This window comes from Lampetra fluviatilis, chromosome 7, assembly GCF_964198595.1.
Source record: "Lampetra fluviatilis chromosome 7, kcLamFluv1.1, whole genome shotgun sequence".
Taxonomy (NCBI): Eukaryota; Metazoa; Chordata; class Hyperoartia; order Petromyzontiformes; family Petromyzontidae; genus Lampetra; species Lampetra fluviatilis.
In genome coordinates, this window is record NC_136281.1 from 7,503,467 (window position 1) to 7,524,796 (window position 21,330).

The 21,330-nt window shown below is 41.9% G+C and overlaps 1 protein-coding gene across 7 annotated transcripts in view; it reads right to left on the reverse strand.

Moving 5' to 3' along the window:
* RRBP1 (ribosome binding protein 1) overlaps window positions 1–21,004 on the reverse strand; it is a 34,006-nt gene extending 13,002 nt beyond the window's left edge. For 6 of the 7 annotated variants that reach the window (XM_078858362.1, XM_078858360.1, XM_078858361.1 and 3 more), the window contains exons 1-10: window positions 20,916–21,004; window positions 17,890–18,420; window positions 17,204–17,665; window positions 10,017–10,162; window positions 7,010–7,132; window positions 6,440–6,592; window positions 3,410–3,516; window positions 2,698–2,839; window positions 1,995–2,145; window positions 321–532 (exon numbers count right to left, since the gene is read on the reverse strand). In XM_078858362.1, coding sequence (XP_078714488.1) covers window positions 321–532; window positions 1,995–2,145; window positions 2,698–2,839; window positions 3,410–3,516; window positions 6,440–6,592; window positions 7,010–7,132; window positions 10,017–10,162; window positions 17,204–17,665; window positions 17,890–18,370 — 1,977 coding nt within the window. In that variant the 5' untranslated portion in view covers window positions 18,371–18,420; window positions 20,916–21,004. Of the gene's footprint in view, window positions 1–320; window positions 533–1,994; window positions 2,146–2,697; window positions 2,840–3,409; window positions 3,517–6,439; window positions 6,593–7,009; window positions 7,133–10,016; window positions 10,163–17,203; window positions 17,666–17,889; window positions 18,421–20,826 lie in introns of all 7 variants that reach the window. The other variant, XM_078858357.1, reaches the window with a different exon arrangement.
* Between the last annotated feature and the right edge of the window lie 326 nt (window positions 21,005–21,330).

Sequence of the window (21,330 nt, forward strand, 5' to 3'; positions counted from 1 at the left end):
ACTCTTACAGGGAGAATATGCTAATTCCAAACATAGGCATCAAGGTTTGGATCGAACCCACGACCTACAGTATACCAGGCCAGGTAGTTAACACCACTTTCTAGTGAAGACCCAAAATTGTTGGTGTTTACCAGGGGAAAATGTATCACATGTACAACAAGCACAGTTTCTCACAAGGACAAATAAAGATAATATTGAATCCAACTGAAAATAAAAATCAACTTCATCATTATTTATGAAAAAAGTAGAGTTTAAAAAAAACAATAATTAATCTCAGGTTCAAAACACTCAGAGGGGACACAAATGGCAGTGGCACGGACCTTAAGCTCACTGATGACACTGGCGTCAACGTTCTGGCTGGGCTCCTTCTCCTGGCTCGCATTGGCTTGCAGCAGGGCTTCCACAGAGCAGATCCTCTCCTGCAGCTGCGCCTTCTCACCCTGGCTGCTGGCCAGCTCTGCACGCAGGCCCTCCAACTCGCGCTTCTGCTGCTCCGCTTGCTGCTCCGCCGCCGACAGCTTTCCCTGCACCTCTGTCGCCACGAAAGTGGGAAACGCACACAGGCAAAGTCCCGAGCACAAAGTAAGTCTTCATGCACCGACACTTTAGAATTCCTGGCAGCCATACCGAGTAGCAGATTTCAAACATATTAGTGGTTAACATAGCCAACAAAATCACAGCATTCACATACATGACAAGAACAATGTAAGCTTTAGTTTGGAAAGCAGCAAATCAACCAATATTCCCAACGAATAGAAAAAAAAAGTATTTTATATTAATGTAGAGATATATACCTCTATATGTTATGACGAGGAAATATGTTTCAGGATCTTTCCTAGCAATTTCAGATAATGTATACCATGATTGTCTTCTCATGACCTAACCCATGAAGTATGCACATGAATAGTGCACTGAAAAATGCTTTCTAAGGAAATGATTCAAAGCAGCTTACTCAAACAGCACCCACGCCTCTTTAGATATATCCATGTAAGGGTGCACCCATTGGGACGATTAAGACAAAAAAAAGCAACGTTGTCAGTCAAGACCTCTGGTTGTAAGGTCACAGCAGGTCATGAGGTGACATCACAGATATGATGAGCAGTGTGCACCCTGAGGGTGGATCAGAGTGCTGAGCTGGCATCACAAAGATATTGAGTTTTAATTCAGGAAGCAGCTGCCTTTGTTAATCCAGGTTCTCAAGTTGTGTGAGTTGATGGTCTCAGCCTAGTCACAAATGAAGGCAGAAAAAAAACTCCATCACAAAATAAAGATTCTGCACTTAATGTAACTAAAATTCTGAATTAAAAATATAAGTTTGACTATCAGGTGAACATTACTCAGCGGCAGGGCAGGTGGAAAAGTATTACTCCTAACAAGGATGAAACATTACTTAAAACTTATCTTCTGAGAGGTAGCGCTGTTATATCTGCTTCTGTGGGCCATTATTCTCCATTATTAAAGGGTTGCACTGCTGTGAGAAAGCCGAATGGATCTCATGACAAAACGCCAATAGCCCTTATTGGTATGGGACTGGGAAGGGGAAAACAGTGTGCATCCTGTGAGTGGGTTGCTGTGTGTATAGATAAAACTCACAGGCAGGACCATGGGCTGTTGTGTGCATGCATGTACACAAGCAGATGGGGACCTATGGTTTGTTGTATGTTCTATTTAAAGACAAAGAGCCCTTGGTAGACTTCAACAGGCTGTTGGGGCAAGTGCTCTTAGTGAACATCTGTGAACGTCAGCACATCACACGAGGGGGTGAGTGGCCCAACACCAATCCCGGCCGCCTTTGTCTCACCAGTGGCAACGTTTACACACAGCACCAGGTACTAATTTAAGGCTGAGTTGACCTATGACAGGCTCAGAATCTGTTCAAATATTAGCTACTGTTATTGGTTGTGGCTGTGAATTGAACTTGGGTCACTGGGTTCTTAGCGCAGTGCGATAACCACTGCGTCATCGAGTGTGCACACAGACGTGGGGTGACCCACCACCGGACTGCTGCAGTGAAGATTGCAGCTCTGCCTTGCTCTTCTTGATGTCATCAGTCAGGCTGTCCACATTGTGCTGGGCCTTGCGCAGCTCAGCCGCCACTTCGCTCGTACGCGACTTCAGTGTGCTCACCGACTCCTGCTGTTCTTTCTGTCTCAACCGATACACACCCAATATTGATGAAACCAGTATCCCAATCGAATTCTGACTCCTGCATGTATCACAATGCCAACACTTGTATCTCACACACAACAATTGTAATTTGAGTTAAAATGTCGATGATCTGGACAAATTATTATTTACGCTATTTATGTATGTTGAACTTCTTTCGCTCTGTACGTAATGTATTTAAACAAAAGCAGTTTCAGGAAGTTGGAATTTTGTTACATACCTTACATTCAATTAAAATACAACGATAATTTATTGTGCTACACATTGTAAAGAAAAGTATCCATATCAGTATTTGTGAATGAATATAAATAAGTGATAGACAATTTTGAAAGTGAATTGACCATATTTTCTAAATAACAAAAACAAACGATACATAAGAAAAGGTTCAACAGCATCAATGGAAACACAATCAAGAGGCCAACGAAACTTTCATGACACTAGCCTCAAGGCTAAACAGACTGGATGTAAAATAAATGTAGGTGCAAGGGGCACACATAGCTACGACTCATAGACGTGGCCCATTAAACAAACCTTGAGCTGAGCGATCTGCTGCTCGTAGCCAGCAACGGTTTCCTTCTGCTTGTCCTCCTTCTGCTGGCTCATGGTCTTGTCATGCAGCTCCTTGGTCAGCCGAGCGCAATCCTGCCGCAGCTTTGCCAGCTCTGCATTGGCCCTACAATGCACACAAGCAACTATATGCTAACGACCGATATTATGTGACATAGATGATATAGACAGATGGACAGTGTTCTTAGTGGACTGCATGGGCATACAGTATCTAAAACAAAATTTTCATTTAATGAATTCAAATACTTTAAGGTTCAAGTAGCTATGTTTAAAGGATGTGACAACACAATAAAGGAGAGTATGTATAGCACTTGTAAGAAAACTATTGTCTGGCTTGATGATGATTGAACATTCTAGTGATGTGAAGAGTTTAAACATTTAGAAGGCACCGCTAAATCGGAAAACTTTTTAAAGACTTTTTATGATTTTGTTGGTTTCCACACTTAGTACCCTTGCTCATAAGTTCCTTATTTTGGGATTATCCCCTTCTTTGATGTAATTGTGTAATTATTGTACAGCACTTTTAGATGCAATTGTATGAATGAAACATATGATTCTTCTATATATATGTAATATATAAGTGTGTGTATATATCGTCTTCCACAAATAACTTAATATTAAGGAAAAGGACTGTACACATAATTTAGTCAATGGTACAATAGCCTGAAGGCCTTACTTGCTATCCAATTGGCTGGTCGAGTTGGTGAGTGCCTCCCTCAGAATGGTGTTGTCCTTGCGCAAGTTGGTTAAGCTCGTATCCAGCTCCTCCTGCAGCTCTCGCACCTAGAGCCCAACACAAAAACAAAGATCCCCCTATAAGCTTAACAGACTGTTAGGGCAAGTGCTGTTAGCAAACATCTATGAACGCCGGAACATCACACGAGGGGGTGAGTGGCCAGCACCACGCCCGGTACTCATTTGAGTTTGAGTCGACCTAGAGGAGGCCCAGGACCGGTTCAGATAATTGTCACTGGTGTTATCCGTGAGCGGGAATCGAACTCGGGTCGCCAGGTTCGTAGCGCAGCACACTGACTGCTACACTACCGCTCCCCAACACACACACATACACAACACCATCGTGATCACTACCCTTTTCACAACCATCAATCATCAATGGCATCCGTGCATTTCATAGTATGATGGCTTCAGTGCTGAAAAAGTCCATCAACTGTAGGTCCCCCCTCTGTGTTGTGGGTGGCTAGCGAGAGTAATTCTCAAGCTGTCGCACATCATGCATGCCGCATACAATGAGGCACCAGAGGAAAAAATTGCTGTTTTCTTTGCTCAAGGTTTGTGATGCTTTTGTCCAGACTTTTTGCTTTCTTCTCACTCGACTACCTTTCCTCAGCCACTTTGGCCCGCCTCATTCACCTGCGATTTCCAGTGAGGTATTTCACTCGTTATTGCTTCCCAGTTTATACCACTTGAAATGAAGGATTTTAAGTTTCTCTTACAACCACATTAGCTTGAACAACACTACGGAAGCAGTTTATTTTGCCAAGTACAAAACACTCAACAGTTATCCATGTGTGTACACGTGTACATACACTAGATACATGTGTTTGGAAGTACTTTTTAAGGGAACAAACAATATGTTTGGATCACTTAATGAGCCAGACTTTCCAAATTGACTAAGAGCCAGTGAGTTACGCCAAAGATGTCTGCCAATCACGTTTAATGACCCCTGGAAAATTAATTTATTGAAATGAAAAATAAATTTTGCAGCCCATTTTCGTGTCACTGAAATAATTGTCAAAATAGTCACAACTAGTGCCATATATATTATCTGATTATAAAAGGTAAATATAAACCAGTGTTATTGAATTAAATGTCAACTTTTAAACATGGTCTGCTGCATCCATAATTATAAGTATCAATGTGCAATTTTTACTATCACAGCCAGAGCTCCTGTTAAAAAAATAATAAATTACTATTAGTTAGCCAACACGTTCTCGCAAGTCAAGTTATACCTGATTAAGATGGACCAGCAAATGGCAGAAAGCAATAGCATGTGGGCACGGGTGCTTTGACTCATGTTTATGGAACCTGTTGATGTTAATAAACAGATACGGTTGTCTAGGAGACTGCATGTCACGCATGTCATTTGCAAAGACATTCTGAGAACAGACACAGGAGACATTTATACAGCAACATACATGTTTACAACCACTTATATACAAACACCAACTTTTAAACCTAGAGAATGCAACACTGCACAAACACATCTAAACTCACACAATAGGATCAGACACTAACATGTGGTATATAAACACTAGAACATGTCTAGCATGAATATAGAATGGTGAATATAGACATATCCATCAAGGTACTAAAGCACTTTTAAACATGTCCTTCTGAAGAAAGAACATCGCAACATTGTGCTTACCAACATACCCCCTAAGGTGCACACAGGAAACCACATGGACCAAGAACATAGCTGGAAGTGATGAATAGATGTAGATGTTTGTTTCCATACCCTGATGTTGCACGGTCAGGATTGATAACGATTGTGTATATTTTAAGATAAAGAAATTATTTTTTATTGCAATTTTTATTCACCAAAACCGTCAGCACTGTTTGCACATTAAGTTTTAACGACAGCTATTAATTGGTGCAAAAATCATAAATGGACTGCAGGAGAAATGCTCAATGTTGCCAGACAGAAATTTGCTCGGAAATAAATAACATTAAATGCTCCCCATTGCATCACAAAAACACTTAAATTGTCATTTCAATCACTTAGGTGACTGCAAGCCTTCTAATAGATGTACTGTGGTGCAAACAGCACTGTTACTTACATCTAATGGTGCAGTACAGCATGTGAAATTGTGCTATGCATTGGCTATCCCACATGCTAAAGTATATAGCTACAAAAATGTGAACTGATATTCATTGGTGTGCTAAAACAACAGAAAATGTGTTTATATTACTAGTGTGACAGACATTAACTCCACATTATACTATTACATTCTCATTCATATTGACGGTTTCCATGAGGAATAAAGGTATGGATGCAGCCCTGAACTGTCTTCCTCGTGTCACTGCTGGGTCTCCAAAAAAGTTAGAGAGTCCCTCTCGAGGGTAGTTAGCTTACTCTTTCACACTGGCCAGACATCTTGAAAGAGGTGGAAGTACTTATGCTTTACCTTACCACCCACGACCTGCTGATCAATACAGTGGATTATTTTGTTTAGAATGTTACTAGGACATCACAGACAGAACATATCCAGGAAAACTCAGTTGCCTTTACATCTACATTCACAGCACACAATTGAAACACTGGTTATCTAAAGTATTGAGGCCAAAACACACATTCAAGTAAGCAAAATTAATGTGCTGCCTGCGATAATTACTTATTACCCAGGAGAGACATTCTAAGTCCAAGGGACTCTTTTCAGGAGGCTCCTACGTTTGGGATGCATTCTATGCTTTTAGCAATAGTAGGAAACCGGAGAATCTGTAGAAAACCTAAACAGCACCAGGAGAAGAGCATTCAGGCTCCACAGGAATCGAACCCAGACCCTTTTTGCTGTGAGGCACAAATGTTACCACTGTGCCACCATGCTCTACAAAAAGCTACACGGCTGTACTTGAAACTTCAGACAACAGTGTGGTCAGCCACATGACACTTGTAGGAGGAGACATGCATCTGTGAGGTTGCACTGGCAAGCAGAGCAACCTGCCCCACCCCCCGTATGGGTCACACCTTGGTTTGCAGCTGCTGCTCCTCCTTCGTGTGATCCTCATAGCTGGCCTGCATGCGCGCCTGCAGGGCCTTGGCTTCACTTTCCTTGTCATTCGCCTGCTCACGGAGCTTGGTCTCCAGGGCCGTCCACTTCACCCGCTCTGTGGTCATCTCCTGCAGAACCATTAAGCAACACATGCGATCGCTAATGACGCACACCGACACAATTTTCCAGCTAACATTAGACATGAACTGGGACCTATTAAGACACCTGAGAAATGAAAAGCACCAACAATGGCCCACTGTCAAGGTACGTGGAATGAAAGTGCATGAAATCAAATATCTGCACACTACATCATTCTGTACGGTAACAATGCCCAATAGCTGGCAATTACAAAATGATTGAATAGAACTGGAACAATCCACTGTGAGCATTACCACAAAATGTCACTAAGAAAAATGTAAGTTACCTTGTAACTAAGGAAATTTAAAAAAACAGCTGAAAGCATTAGTATAATAACCTACAGTTTATAATCAACTCACACTAATAAACCGCGATTACACAATTGCGTCATACGTCTAGTGGCTAACCTGCGTCAGCTGCTTCAGCCTGGCCTTGGCAGCAGTTGCCTCCTCCTTCTCAGTAGACAGCTGCTTCTCCCTCTCCTCCAGTTGTTTCTTCACAGCTGCCACTGGGTCTCCTTTGGCACTAGCCTACGCACACAGTCAGCATGGGAGTCAGAGTCAAAACACATGAGATACTTTAACATCATGAAAGTAACACATGACAATTGTCTATTCCCAGTACTCACGCATATGCAACCTGGTTTATTCTGTAGTTCGCTGCACATTCAGGTGCTTGTTCATGGAGACCATGTCTTTATTAAGGAAAATATATATGTATTTGTTGAGGTCCCATCTGCTAACCCACCATCCAAAGTCATAGCCTTTTAATCAACATTAATAAGCATTATTTTTATATCTGAAAAAATCTAGACCTTAAACTCTATAATCAGAGATGTAATGATTAAAACTCCTAAAACCTCCACAATGATTTGATGAATTGCTATAATTTAGGGTCACAAAATTTCAGAATTGATTGCATTTGGTCAAATTTTTACTGCACATGACTTATATGTATGATTTAAAATACATTATTGCTACACTCATGATTCCATGCATAAAAAGTGTAAAATACTTTAAATCGATTAATTGATGCATTGTTACATGTGTAGTGGGTTAAATTCAGGCGCACACTGGACTTTGGAGGCAACACTATTTATTAGCTAACACAACAGGTAACACTTAACATAACGACTTAAGGTGGTAGCCACCGTTCCTAACTTAGCTAACCCATGGGGGTACTACATCACTGGACCAGGATAGCTTCATCCCTGAGATGACCCAGCAGAACAGCACAGAACAGCCCAGCTCTCCATCCACGCCCCGCTGACAACCACTCCGGCGTGGCTGGCTCCGCCCCACGCCACGCCCCCCTTCCAGATCCTTCGGGAAGGCCTGAACCCCAACCACGTGACCCCCCTGGGGCCCCTGGCCCCCCTTTATCCGGTCACGTGTCCTGTTGGGTTCATGCAGTGTCACGGCCCGACACGACCCCCGTGACACCTGCTTACATACAGCCCCCATACAGAGCCAATACAGTAGTGTCGTTCTACTACACGACACATGTCTAATAATACTCCACAATACCAGGTGAAGGCAGAAGCTGGTTCCTGCGCAGTCCAAAGGTGAGAATAGTATCTGTACAGCCCAAAGTCTAAGGTTTAAATTAGCCCAAGGTGCCCAAGGGGCCAATTAACTGCACAATTACTTACAACTAAATACTGTTTGGAGTTTAGGGCCATGGTAACCCCAAACAACATCTACCAAGGTAGCTTTGTGCAAAAAAAAGGAACTGGGAAATATACAACAATAATATTAACATGTATTAAAGCATACACTAAAATATATTTTGAGAATAGAATTCGAAGCAAAATAGGTGAGTAAATGTTTAAGGGAAGTACAATCAGCCGTGCACATAACAGCAGTTTGACGTCACCAGAGGCAGCAGGACTCGCCTTACAATACATTTAAATGGCCTCCCATAAATCTAAACCATTGTGCGTATGTGTGCATAGCAAGGTTCCATTGTCAGTTTGCGAGCACAAGTATAAAACACCCACTTTATATGACATTAATTCAACCAATTCAGTAAACAACAATACGTTTGTGCCTCTGACACCACAGTGGTCACACAAGAGCAGTGGAGGTGTATTTTCTTCATCGTGGTTGATTCTTTTTTAGCCGTGCATGTGTTGAACATTTGTCTCTACACAACCTAGTAGAACACTGTATATCGAAGCACAATGTACACTAGAGTTCAAGATACATTACATCTGTAGAATACAACAGTGGCTCTGATCACAGGAGAGTAAACACAATGTACAGAAATGTTTATGGAGGCCACCTTACCGGTAACCATTTTTAAGACAACCAGTCAGATTTATAGTAAGAGTGAGAAGCAACTTTTTATACATTCGCATGAGTAAGCAAGGGAAATTGATGTGTCACTTGCACTTGAACAGAAAGTGGAACAGCTCAGAGCACTTGACCGGTTGTGTATTCTGTAAGCAACTCGTGTTACAGTGCTGAGCCTGCTCCATGTATTTGTACACGCAGTACTTTGTTACAAATATTTGTATTTAACTATTAGCACTATCTTCATCATTGTTATTAACTTTCATTAAGTTTTAGGATCAGTGTATGTGTTCAATTCCCACAGCTGCTCGTTTAATTTTAAGGCTAAATGACAAAAGCATGTCAACTACAGGACTTCGGAGTGTTAAACCTTCCTGCGGTAAATGTTATCAAAGCCAATCCCAAATTATTATTTTTCCACATCTGCGGTAGCGAAAGAAGCATGGTTGGCTACGTTCGGTGCGAATTAAACTCAACATAAGTACATACTGAGCTGGCACTGTTGAGGATCTGGCTTTAAATCCTCGTGGCTACCTGTGATTTAAGTGGTTCTCAAGTGTAACAAGTTAAACGACTGCAAGAAGCTACGATGTCTAATTTGGTTTTTCACCGATTAATTTCAAGAGCTGAGAATTAAAACATTGTTTTTTATGTATATGTGACAAAGATTTCTGTAGAACAGGGCATGCGGCTAATTGTTCCCTCTATTGTGTAGACAAAAAAGATAACAAAGAAGCATTTCAGATGTCATTCAATGATATTTCCTTCTGCTAGCTATGCCATACCAGGATGGGGTGTGAATTGTTATGCGAGAGCTCCAAATTGATACTTGTTAAAGAACACTCCAATGGTGGAAATTGCCAGGTCACATCATGAGTCCAACTGACAAAAGATGGGAAAAAAATGAACCAGGAAACGGATTATAAGGCAAACAAGCAGAGGAAGAATGCTGAAAAAATGGCAAGATGAAATGAAATAATTCAGAGGCTACTATTGGACAGGCACAACTTATGAAGGAAATGAAAGAAACTGGGACAGGCCTTTGTCCGGCAGTTGTCCAGCAGTAGGCTGAAAACAACAACAAAAACATTGCTATTATTATTGTTACGGCTGATGTTACCATGTGCCAGGTGCCCTGCATCCGCCCTCCAGTCTTCTCCGTCAACACCTCCATGAGCCTTTCAGCCTCGCCCTGGCTGAACACCATCCCGCTCACGATGTCCAGCAGCGTTCTGTACGGGACGGCGACATGGCCTTCTGCTGCACCTGAGCACAGCCAGGTGAGAGGACATCACTTCAGACACTGACAATTGTCTAATGCACAGCCCCCATACACTGCTCAATGTAACCGACTGTTGACTCATTATAATGGCTTTTTGTTTAAGGGGTTGTAAACAGAGGTGGGACAAAGTCATTGTTATGCAAGTCCAAGTCGAGTCGCAAGTCATCAAATTCATGACTCGAGTCTGACTCGAGTCCAAGTCACATGACTCGAGTCCACATCTCATAGGTGGGACAAAGTCATTGTTATGCAAGTCCAAGTCGAGTCGCAAGTCATCAAATTCATGACTCGAGTCTGACTCGAGTCCAAGTCACATGACTCGAGTCCACACCTCTGGTTGTAAATATGAATCTACACGTGTTGGTGGTTGTTAGACCTTTCTCTGGCAGGTAAAACATTCAAACCATACACTGCAGTTTATTTAAAATATGTAACCAAACAAAATATATGGGTTTGTCGATTAAAAAAATCTTAACAGATATATTTCTATATAATACTGTATTAAGGAAGTGCAATTGTCGTCAAGTTTTGACCACAAATTAAAACATATAGCCACCAACTACTTACTATATTGCCACTAAGTGCAAACACGTTATTCATAGACAATATGACAGGTTTAATCATATTGTGTTGTGTTCTTCAATTAATTTTCTCATTCGTTTTCAAATGGCTTTACAAAGTTAATTTGTGAATGTCTTTTTATCCCTTTTCGTATCTGAAGGCCACGATCGGTGGCAACAATGTGGAGATGCCTTTATCCAGCAGTGATTATATATTGACTAATGATGATACATTAAGTGGAGTACTGTTGCGTATATATAAATGTAATACGACATGTGTTAAGAAGAATCAGAGGAAACGTACACATAGAGGAATACATACTCTATATGTTAACTGGCACAATACTATATATATAAATGCATATGACCTTTTGTTACCAGATAACATACTACCGTATACATAACCATTACGTACTAAACTTTCTGTGGTAGATAATATTTACTGTAGATTATTTCATAGCTGTGCACTCGCCAGGTACTAATAATAAACTCAGCTTTAGAACGCTGGAGGGAAACACACATTCTCATAAAGTGTATATGTTTAGGGCAGTGGTATTTTTGGATACAACTCCACAACAGAAAATTAATACAATACTTGTTGAAATACATTTGTATTAAATAGATAAACGTGGGGCGACACTGGAATTTGTACTTTGCGCAGTATTTATTAAAGTACAGCTGCAGGAGTTGCTTAAGGTTTTAACAGTTGCTTAAAAATAACAACGGCAATAAAGCTCCTGTTCCTCATTCACAATAGCATGCGTCAAAAGCTTGTCTCCACACTATTAAGGAACGGGCTGGGTTTTCTAAAATTAATAAGGTTAACACTAAAGCACGTCACACTGCTTAAGAACCAAGGCCTTGAGTTCATGCTAATGAACTGCATTTCTCAATGAATGATTCATCAATGAAAGGGCAGTTGTGCTATCAAAATGCACACACAACCATTAGTGTTCACGGCCTTTCTGAATGTAGCCGGTGTGCTTTGTTGTTTCTTTGAGAAAAAAGATGTCCTGATTCATTCAAAACCATGCATTAGTCATGTAACATTCAAATTGCCAAATATAGAGAACTGTCGTGTCAGAATTATTGTAAATGAGGGTTGATAACTGGACAGTGCAGTAAGCCACAGAAGTCTACCACCAAAACTTGATTTCATTGGCTTCATCATGTGGTGCGCATTTGGTTAAACATTTTGTATTACAGTATACCTACAATATCGAACCCAAAAGAACCCAATTAGAAATAAATGTATTATCGGCATGAGTCGGTATTCTTAAACTTCACCCATAAAGATGGGGTTAGGAAACTTTTTAGAAAACATTAGTTCAAACACAGGGGCGGCCCTAGACTAGCGTCCAGTAACTGGCGCCCTAAGGAAACCGTGCAATAGGCACCCCCACCACCCCCAAACCCCAAGAGCAGATCTCGGCTGAGGTTTTTGGTATACTAGAACACATTTTGCCCCTCTTTTCCATTTTATGTTTTTGAGCGTATTTTTTTTAAACCGAGACATAATTATTCGGTTTGTCCGTCCGTCTGTACAACCTATAAATTCTCAGAAATTTTGAGAAATATATTATAATTGATATTCCCCCTGTACGCGAATTGAAATAACAGTCGTTATTTTCTTTGCATTTTTTCTTTGTATTTTTTTCCTCGAATTTGGCACCCCACTTAACTTGGCGCCATAAGTGAATGCCTAGTTCGCCGAAATGGACGGACGCCCCTGTTCATACAACTACACACTAGAAATAGGTACATGTGACTTAAGACAATTCTCCAATGCCACAGCTCAAGAAATGTTTGAAGTTGCATTCTTATTTTTCACTTCCTCGTTATACTGCACAAAAGACGGCAACAATAAAACATCAGTCTACCATACCATACATTCTATTGCCTTTTCTAGCATACCACAACCAAACACTAACATAACTACAATACATTTCACACACACATATGCACATTTTGCCAGGTCCATTGAGGAAATGGGAGTGTGAGGCGTGTAGTGGCCTCAGCATCAGTCTCGAACACTGGTGTGAAAGAACCCTCTTTTCAATGCACCCTATTCAAGTTGTTAAACGTCTATTTTCAGCTTAACAATGGCCTTATACCTACGTGACTTTACCGAAAGAACCAAAGAGTATGGATTCCTGCAGTCACGAAAGCTTCAAATCAAGAATGGCCTCAAGAGTCACCTAGCCAACCTCTCCAAGCAAGTATTGACAGGGTATGGCCAGCACAGATACTATGCTTTTTTTAAATATGCAACATTCAGGCTAAGAATCAAGGACACCAACAGAATCGTGGTTCCTCTGCCAATACATTCTCCTGACCACAAAGAACAGAAGCTTCCATCAGAGCCTATAATGTACATGTGCATTCCTAACAACACAGACATGTACGGGTATACATTTGTATATACCCTTTCAGTTAAATCTGTACATACGTGGTATAATAAAGATAGTGTTAGTATGTGTGGATGTAGGTTAGGGTGGATGGCGGTAAAGGGTAAAATATTTTACTTGTGATTGAAGGCTCAAAGCTCACAAAGCGTCATTATTAAGAAAGCACATCGTGTGCTGTCAAGTGGTAGTCAAACTCACTACGGCATCATTTTCACGAGTGAAGATTACCTGTAGCTAACACTGTAATAATAGTCCCTTCACGGTATGCTTTCCATATATAAGCTAGGGGCCATAAATGGGTGAAATTGTGTTGAGACAACTGGTTTAAATGATAACTTACAAATGTAATACCAATTTATTACATTTACACAATGAAGCAACCGATTTCCAACTATGATACAGTCAAATTGGAAAACTTCGACAAAGCTACGTCATAATTTATTCAAAACTACATTTTTTCAGCGATACGTTATATCCGAGGCTTAGTTACGTGGCAAAATGACTTGTTAATGTTGGCATATCACCTGGAACTCAGGCCACAATATTGGGTTTATGATTTAATGAGTAACCAACCATGGAAATGCTCAGGATAGTATTAACTAAAAAATAAAAAAGCAAAGAGTACTGTTTAATAGTATCTGCTCAACACATTTAAATGCATCAACTGCATTCGTCAAAGATGAGGATAGCAGTGGCAATACTATGCTTAAACTTCTACGAATTTTGGCAATGTTTGCCACAGTCAATGTTTGCTGTGATACAAAGCACACAGAATGGGATTAACGCTGTAAAACACTCCCAAGTTTTTCATATCTCAGTAAACAAACCTCTCGTGTAAAATGTATTGTGTTCACAGAACTGGTTCGGCTGTCCACACAAAACTTTAAACAAGACATTTATAAATTTGACTGCAACCATACAAATACAATTTAAAATGCCAAACGTCAAATAGTCTCCTTGTAAATGGCAAGAAAAAGGTCAATGGTGGTGGCGATTTTAAGTGCTGAATTCAATTGTCTCATGCCAAACATACTGGGGAAAGGATTCTTCTTGCCATGCCACGCCACATACAGTACCTTATCTTCTGCTGAAGTAAGCCTACTTCCATTTACCTTTGTACATTACGTTAAACATTAACTTTAGCAACTGATATCATAAAACACTGTCCAAAGACAATAAAGCAAACCACCACTGATTAAATACGTAATATCGGAGGGGGGTTTCTTTTTATAAGCTATATACATAGCTTGCATTGAGGAAATGTAACCCAAATATAATGGATAACCATCACCGCTTTTAAAAAAGTTTCGTAAGAAAAATACATATTTGTTGGAGCTATGTAAGAGAAAAAAAAAATTTTGGCTATTACCGTAAATTTCATTTAGATGATAATCAGATCCAAAAATGCAAATGATGCCAGAATATGACCAACAGTAAATGCCAACTGTTACATTCTCAAAAGTTGCATAAATGTGTTGAATTAGCTTTCACACATAAGGAAACCCACTGCATGAAATAGATTGGAATTTGTTAATAATGGGAGCACATAAACACGAACTTTAATAGTATAATCTACATACTTATCACTTAATCCACTTTGTAGACCAAGCATTGGTTAATCCTTCATAGCTTTAAACACTTTTTGCCAAAACGTTACTTATTAGGATAAATAAATGTATGGTTATATCTGAAAAAAGCCATTTCATTTCTTACGTCCCTTATACAGAGCCATTCATTGAAAAAAAAATGTGAGCTTACAAAGGGCAAGGCTTTGCAACTATGTAGTACTGTATCCTGATCAACTTCCTCATGTGACCCTGTTTCCAGTGCCCTGCACCACTAATTACTGTCAAACACATAAGCGAGACACCGGCTTAGTGGCCACATAACTTGAGAGCTCATTGATACAACAAAATACTGGACACGCTCATTCATGTATGGCTTGTAAATATATTTGAACATCAATTACAGTACTTAAGGGTCGCTATTTCAAAAAGTGACCTATCGTCGAAAGGCAATAGTGAAATAAAAAAAATAGACAACTTTCCACGCAACTAAATGTAAACGGCTTACAAGAAAAATGCACTTACCCTTGAGGAAATGTACAAATACGCAAACATTATCGTGCAATGCAGCCTGCTGAACTCATGCACCCACGTGGAGAAATTAATTAACATTTTCCGGGAAAGCGTGACATCAGCAGAAACCAATTTCGTGACGTGAGGACACCATTGAGTTGTGACCATTTAATGGAAAACAAAGAACTTAGACTGGCATCTTTCACCATGGCAGGTTTGAAATGCAACTAAGAAAACCGGACCTCATGTCACACAAAGGGAAATAAAAAAAATACAAAAAAGTACCGCGAGCAGAATTTGTGACAGGCAATCCATGGAGTGGCATAAAGAGGATTTTATGCACACTGCTTGCAGGCCAAAACATTTCACCACCAAGAGCAAACATCCTGGATCCAGACACTCTCAATCCACCGTCTCATAGCAACATATGGATCCGGCTGGCATGGCTATATTTGCCTAAGCTAACACATTTTAAATAAATGGGAAAGAATGCTTTTCTTAAAAGCTTGCCATAAATATAAATGTGCTCTTAATCACAGTTCATTATATGACATGACAGTGCACCCATGCATGTAGCTGTTCCAAATATCTAAAATTCAAATAGACGTAAAAAATAATTTTATAGTGTAGTGCAGTACTGTCGTAAAAAATACATGTTTCCAGACAGCTAAGCTAAAACAAATGCCAGTTATTTGCAATGGTCTCATTCTTTCCATTGACCATGTGTTCCCCTGCGAGTCTGCACTCAGTCCCACGAGTGCAAATGTGCCACGTCAGTGCTCGTACGGAATCTATTCCATATGTCCGCAGCTCCTTCACCTAAAGGCCACTACGTGTACGTTTAACATCTCGAGTACATGTCACGTGGTTTAAGAATTAAATGAGCAAGTTACTTTTAGCTATATTATTATGAAAATATATTTCGCAAACACGATATACAGTTGTGCAAAAGTTTAAACAACAAACTGGTAAAGAGTTAGAAAAGTAATGTAAGTAATCACGAAAGCTTCAAATAACGATTATAAGCAATACGTTTACGCATTTCAGATGCAGATGCATTAAAATGATATATAAATACAAGTTTTATATATAATGTACTGTGTGCATATAAACTCTAAGCAGAATTCAAGAAAAAATGTCACAAACCATTGGTACAGTTGTATTATTTTCTCTCTTAAATATTGATCACATTCACTATACACTACCATAACAAACCAATACAATGTATTATTTAATCTTGGGGGCCATTGTAGTCGCGTCCAATAAGCTAAAGCTATTTGGATGCATGCCGTATGGCAAGACAAGCGGATGTGGAAGATATTCTATGGCACGCACAAGCCACATCTGGCTAACCAATATGTACACCCAAACCTCAAACCAACCTACTGTAACGTTAGTGTTAGCATTAAATTACACAATTTAAGGTTTACATGCAATGTCCTTTTGGGCTTTCAATATATTCGTGAAATATGAATGATTGATTCATTTCTTCCCATAATAGCTATGTCGATGTTCCACCTTCCCACCGCATTCAAAATAAATACTCAAACGGATAGTGTGAGCACTTTATTTAATACTCGCAAAATTTAAATACTAAATGTTTCGAATCCTGATCTGACTTACACGTCAAAGCTGGCCTTTGATATCAGACTGCAAATTTTTGACCAATATGTCTTTTATAATGTACGGTCATTATCCAAGAAACTTATCACCTCAATTCACCAGTCAAACCCAGTCTTCAAAAAAACCAGACTGCACAGTGGGCAATTTAACAACCTTAATCTAGATTTTAAGTTTTTGTGACTGCAGGGATCCATAGTCTTTGGTTCTTTCGGTAAAGACACGTAGGTATAATTTATTTTATACCTATATTCTTGGTTCTTTCGGTAAAGAACCAAGAATGAATCCCTGCAGTCACGAAAGCTTTAAATCAAAACTTAATTAATCTGTCTTGATTTGAATTAATCTATCAACCTTACCGGTCTCATTCTTGCCCTTCTTGCTGCTCGACTTTTTCTTCGCAGCAGGTTCGGCGGCAATTGGTGCCTTGGCTTCCTCCACGGCCACCTTGATTTCCTCGATGGCCACCTTGATCTCCTCCACAGCAGGGGCATGCGCTGGTGGTGCATCTGCTTTAGTCACGGGGGCCACAACCTTTTCCAACTTTGGCTGGGGAGCCACGACCGGCGCCTTCTCCGCCACCTGTGGCACCTTAGCCGGTGCAGCAGATTGAGTGACATTCTGGGGGAAGGCGTTCTGGGGTTTGGTCGAAGGTGGTGCCGAGGCCGTAGTGGAAGCCAATTTAGCTTGAATGACAGGGGCGGGTTCAGAACTATCGGGTTTTCCCTTTTTGTCAGCACCTGATTTCTTCTTGGTGTTGACAAGGTCAGGACTCTTCTTTTGAGCTTCTTGTGACACGACTTCCTGCTTCTTCAGAGGCACTATTAAAGAATAACCAATGCATTTTAGTGTTGTATTTCTATACAACCTTTACGATAACATTTTTTTTTAATTTGACAAATAGTTTAGGCTAAATTAGTATAATCATTCATGGATAAAAAATATATACATTTACAAGATGGATATTATAAAAAAACTGTTGCGTACGTCACTAAAATAAATCATGTTGCCAAAGACTAATATTTTCACCATATTTGACACGTACCTTCAGATTTCTTTCCTTGAGCTAGTCCAGTCTGGTGATTAACCTTTCCAGAAGGCCCCACTGATGGTGGAACCTCAGCAGCAGCTTGCTCGGCCTTTCCAACTTTCTTGTCGGCTTGCTTCTTCTTCTTGTCCTTGGCCCCCATGTCTTGAGACGGTGGTGTGGAAACAATGGGTGCAGACTCATACTTGACCTCCTCAACTTCGACCACCAGCATTTCAGCCTCTCCATCCACCACCTGCCCATTTGGCTTCTCGTCTTTCTTCTTCCTCTTGGGCTTGTCCGTCACCTTCTCCTTTTTCTTCTTATCACCAGCTTTAAACAAAAGAGATTTGTCTTGCTTCCTCTGGGCTGCAAGGGCCTCCTCAAAAGAGGTCTCCTTCATTGAGAATGTGGAGACGAGAAATATTCCCAGCGCCGACACCAGCATGAATGCGCCAAAGACTACCAGGCCCAGGGTTTGTGGGTCGTACAGGTCCATCTTCTCTGTCAAAGATGATAGCTCTTCAAATCACTGCTGCAAAGATTAATCTGCAATGGTCCAAAAGAAACATGTATTGATGATAAATATAATACAAGCTGCTGTGGGGTTTATGTTGTAGACATAAGACGGCAGTCCAGCTACATCCATTTTGTATTGTATTATGCTCCCACGTCTATGCTCGGCTGCACCATCCCACACTCACCAGAGTGGTGACCTCAACGACCTGCACGGTGTGGCATGGACCTCATCCAGTAGTGGTTTAAAAAAGGGCAGTACACGTACATTTATTTAGGCTACAAGTGGTCATTAAAACAGTGCAATCTATGTTTTTATTCCATAGAGGTACAGTACAATTTTTTTTACTATTCGAGGTTTTACGACACATTTTTGGCATCTTAAAACCATTATGAAAGGTTCAAGATTAGAGTTTTTCCGTTTTACATAACATTAAAAAATACAGGACCAACAAAGTACACAGTTTATATAACCTTCGCCCCATATTGAAAACAGAGTTAACGTGTGCAGCACTACAATTGCTCTCGCCACTACTGATGGGGGAACTCGAGAGAGCCCTTCTGGAGGGTACTTGGCCTACTCTTGCAGGCCGGCCAAGACGTCTTGGGATAGGTAACAGCACTCAACACCTCACCCCACCCAGCACGCGCGGATTTGACGATCGACTCTGGTTATGCCAATTTATACTGCTCTGTGGACGGAGGTGGATAGTTATAAAATAGTTGCACGTAAGTTTAAGCGCAAATTATAATTCGACGTTCTACTGTATAAACGTTTTAAAAGAATAAATATTCCATTTCGAGTGCCAAACTTCTGCTGCTGCCGGTGGAATTTTGCACTGTTGGCCACACCACAGGTATGTTGAATGTGAAAAATGCAAAGTAAATCACAAGACTTGAAATAGAACATCATTTTAATGGCAAGGAAAACGGCATACTTAAAATAAATAACGGGCCAGCCGTAGCAATGTGGTTGTGATTACAACTAATGCAGTATGAACACTATCCAATCAAATCTCCATCAATTAATTGGCTGTATATGTGTGCATGAAGCACAAGAGAGCATGGAGCGTAAAGAGAAGCTGGCATTCGCCCAATGCAAACAGCGCGGAAGCAGCCGGGCAGCCTTCCCGCAAGAGGCGTTTGCAGCAGGGGCAGGTCTGGGTTAGGCAAGACGAAGGGAGGGATGGGTACTTGTGGGGTAGGGTTGGAGAGGGGGAAGTTGGTGGTGGGGGCAGGCAGGCAGCCAGCCAGCCAGCCACTCCACGAATGTCCACGTAGCTCATTCATGGCCTCAGTGCCACATATACACTCACAGTTGCGTGTGTGAGCGCGTGTGCGTCCCCCTGCCACACCATTGACTTGTGCTGTGCGGTTAATGGCAAGCGCCAAACTCGCCCCCCCCACCCCCACTTTACTTGTCACACAATAAGGGGGTCCCCCATCTACATATGAACTCAGATAAAAGTAAACTTTAGCACCAAAATTCAACACCATTACAGTGCGTGGAGACTTGAGACAGGGAGGAGAGGATGGAATAAGTGCTTAGACTGTCCTGTTACGCAGATGGGGACACATCGAGAATCTCAGGATCGCTCTTTAAACCGAATTACACGACGTCCAAACTTTTACAAAGCGTAATCCGAACCCCGATGTCCCGCTCTGCGAAGAGTAATTGATGTACGTTACATGCAAAGCGAACCGCGTTTATATAGTGGCGTGTGGAGGAGTAAAGAAGGCGATGGCGAGGAGGAGGGCAGGGGCAGGCAGGAGGGCAGGTAATGGGGGGCAGTGTCAGGGCAGGGGAGATGGGTAGGGGGCTCAAGCAAAATACGATCAGATGGGTTAACATTAAAGGGGCAGGCAGGAGGGCAGGTAATGGGGGGCAGTGTCAGGGCAGGGGAGATGGGTAGGGGGCTCAAGTGAAATACGATCAGATGGGTTAACATAAGAGGGGCAGACGAAAGTAGGGGACAGAGAGAGACGGGCAGAGAAGGGAGGGCAGTGGCAAAGGAATAAAACTCAGGAATGGAGACGTGCAGGCGTGGATTATATGCAGGCAGGCAAGGTTTTAATTTTTTTTACATCGCGATTGTTGAGCCCAGGGCCCAAAGTCTGGAAAACACCAAGTGGCCAGCAACAAACCGCACTGTTGAATAAGTTGTAATTAGGCAACAGTTAAATGGGGGGGGGGGGTGCAGGCATGCTGGATGAAAGACAATGGAATAAAAGACCAGGCCAAGTTGTGGGCCACGAGCAAAAGGCAGAGGGGGGGCAGCCAAGGAGGACAGGGGGTGGGGGGGTGAAGAGGAGAGATGAGGGCAGCTCGGGGCAGCAAAGCAGCAGCAGCGGCACTTCCTGCAGGAACTCTCACAAAGCAGCCGCCCGCTCACAACGAACGCGCCGTCCACACACACAGACACACGCTCGCTCACTCACGTGAACGCTAGGCGAGAGTGAGGGGGAGCTTGGCCGTCGCTGTTGAGCGAGAAAGAGAGAGAGGCGGGCGGGATGAATCGCGGATTTACCTCGGCACTGGACGACTCCGCGGCGCGCAGTGCAAAACTCCGCGCGCCGACGCGGAGAGGAGACTCAGCGGAGACCACGCCCCCTTCCCCCACGCGGCCCCGCCCCCATCACCACCACCAACAACTCGCGTGCGGCGACGTCATCGCGTCTCGTTTTGCCACGTCCACTCTCTTGTCTGAAACCTATGCGGTGACGTCATCGCGCGCGCTTGAGCCACGTCCACTCTCGCGTTTGAGACCTCCGTGGTGACGTCAGCACGTACACTTTAGCCACGTCCACTCTCGCGTTTGATAACTTCGTGGTGACGTCAGCACGTACCCTTTAGCCACGTCCACTCTCGCGTTTGAGACCTCCGTGATGACGTCAGCGCGTACACTTTAGCCACGTCCACTCTCGCGTTTGAGACCTCCCTGA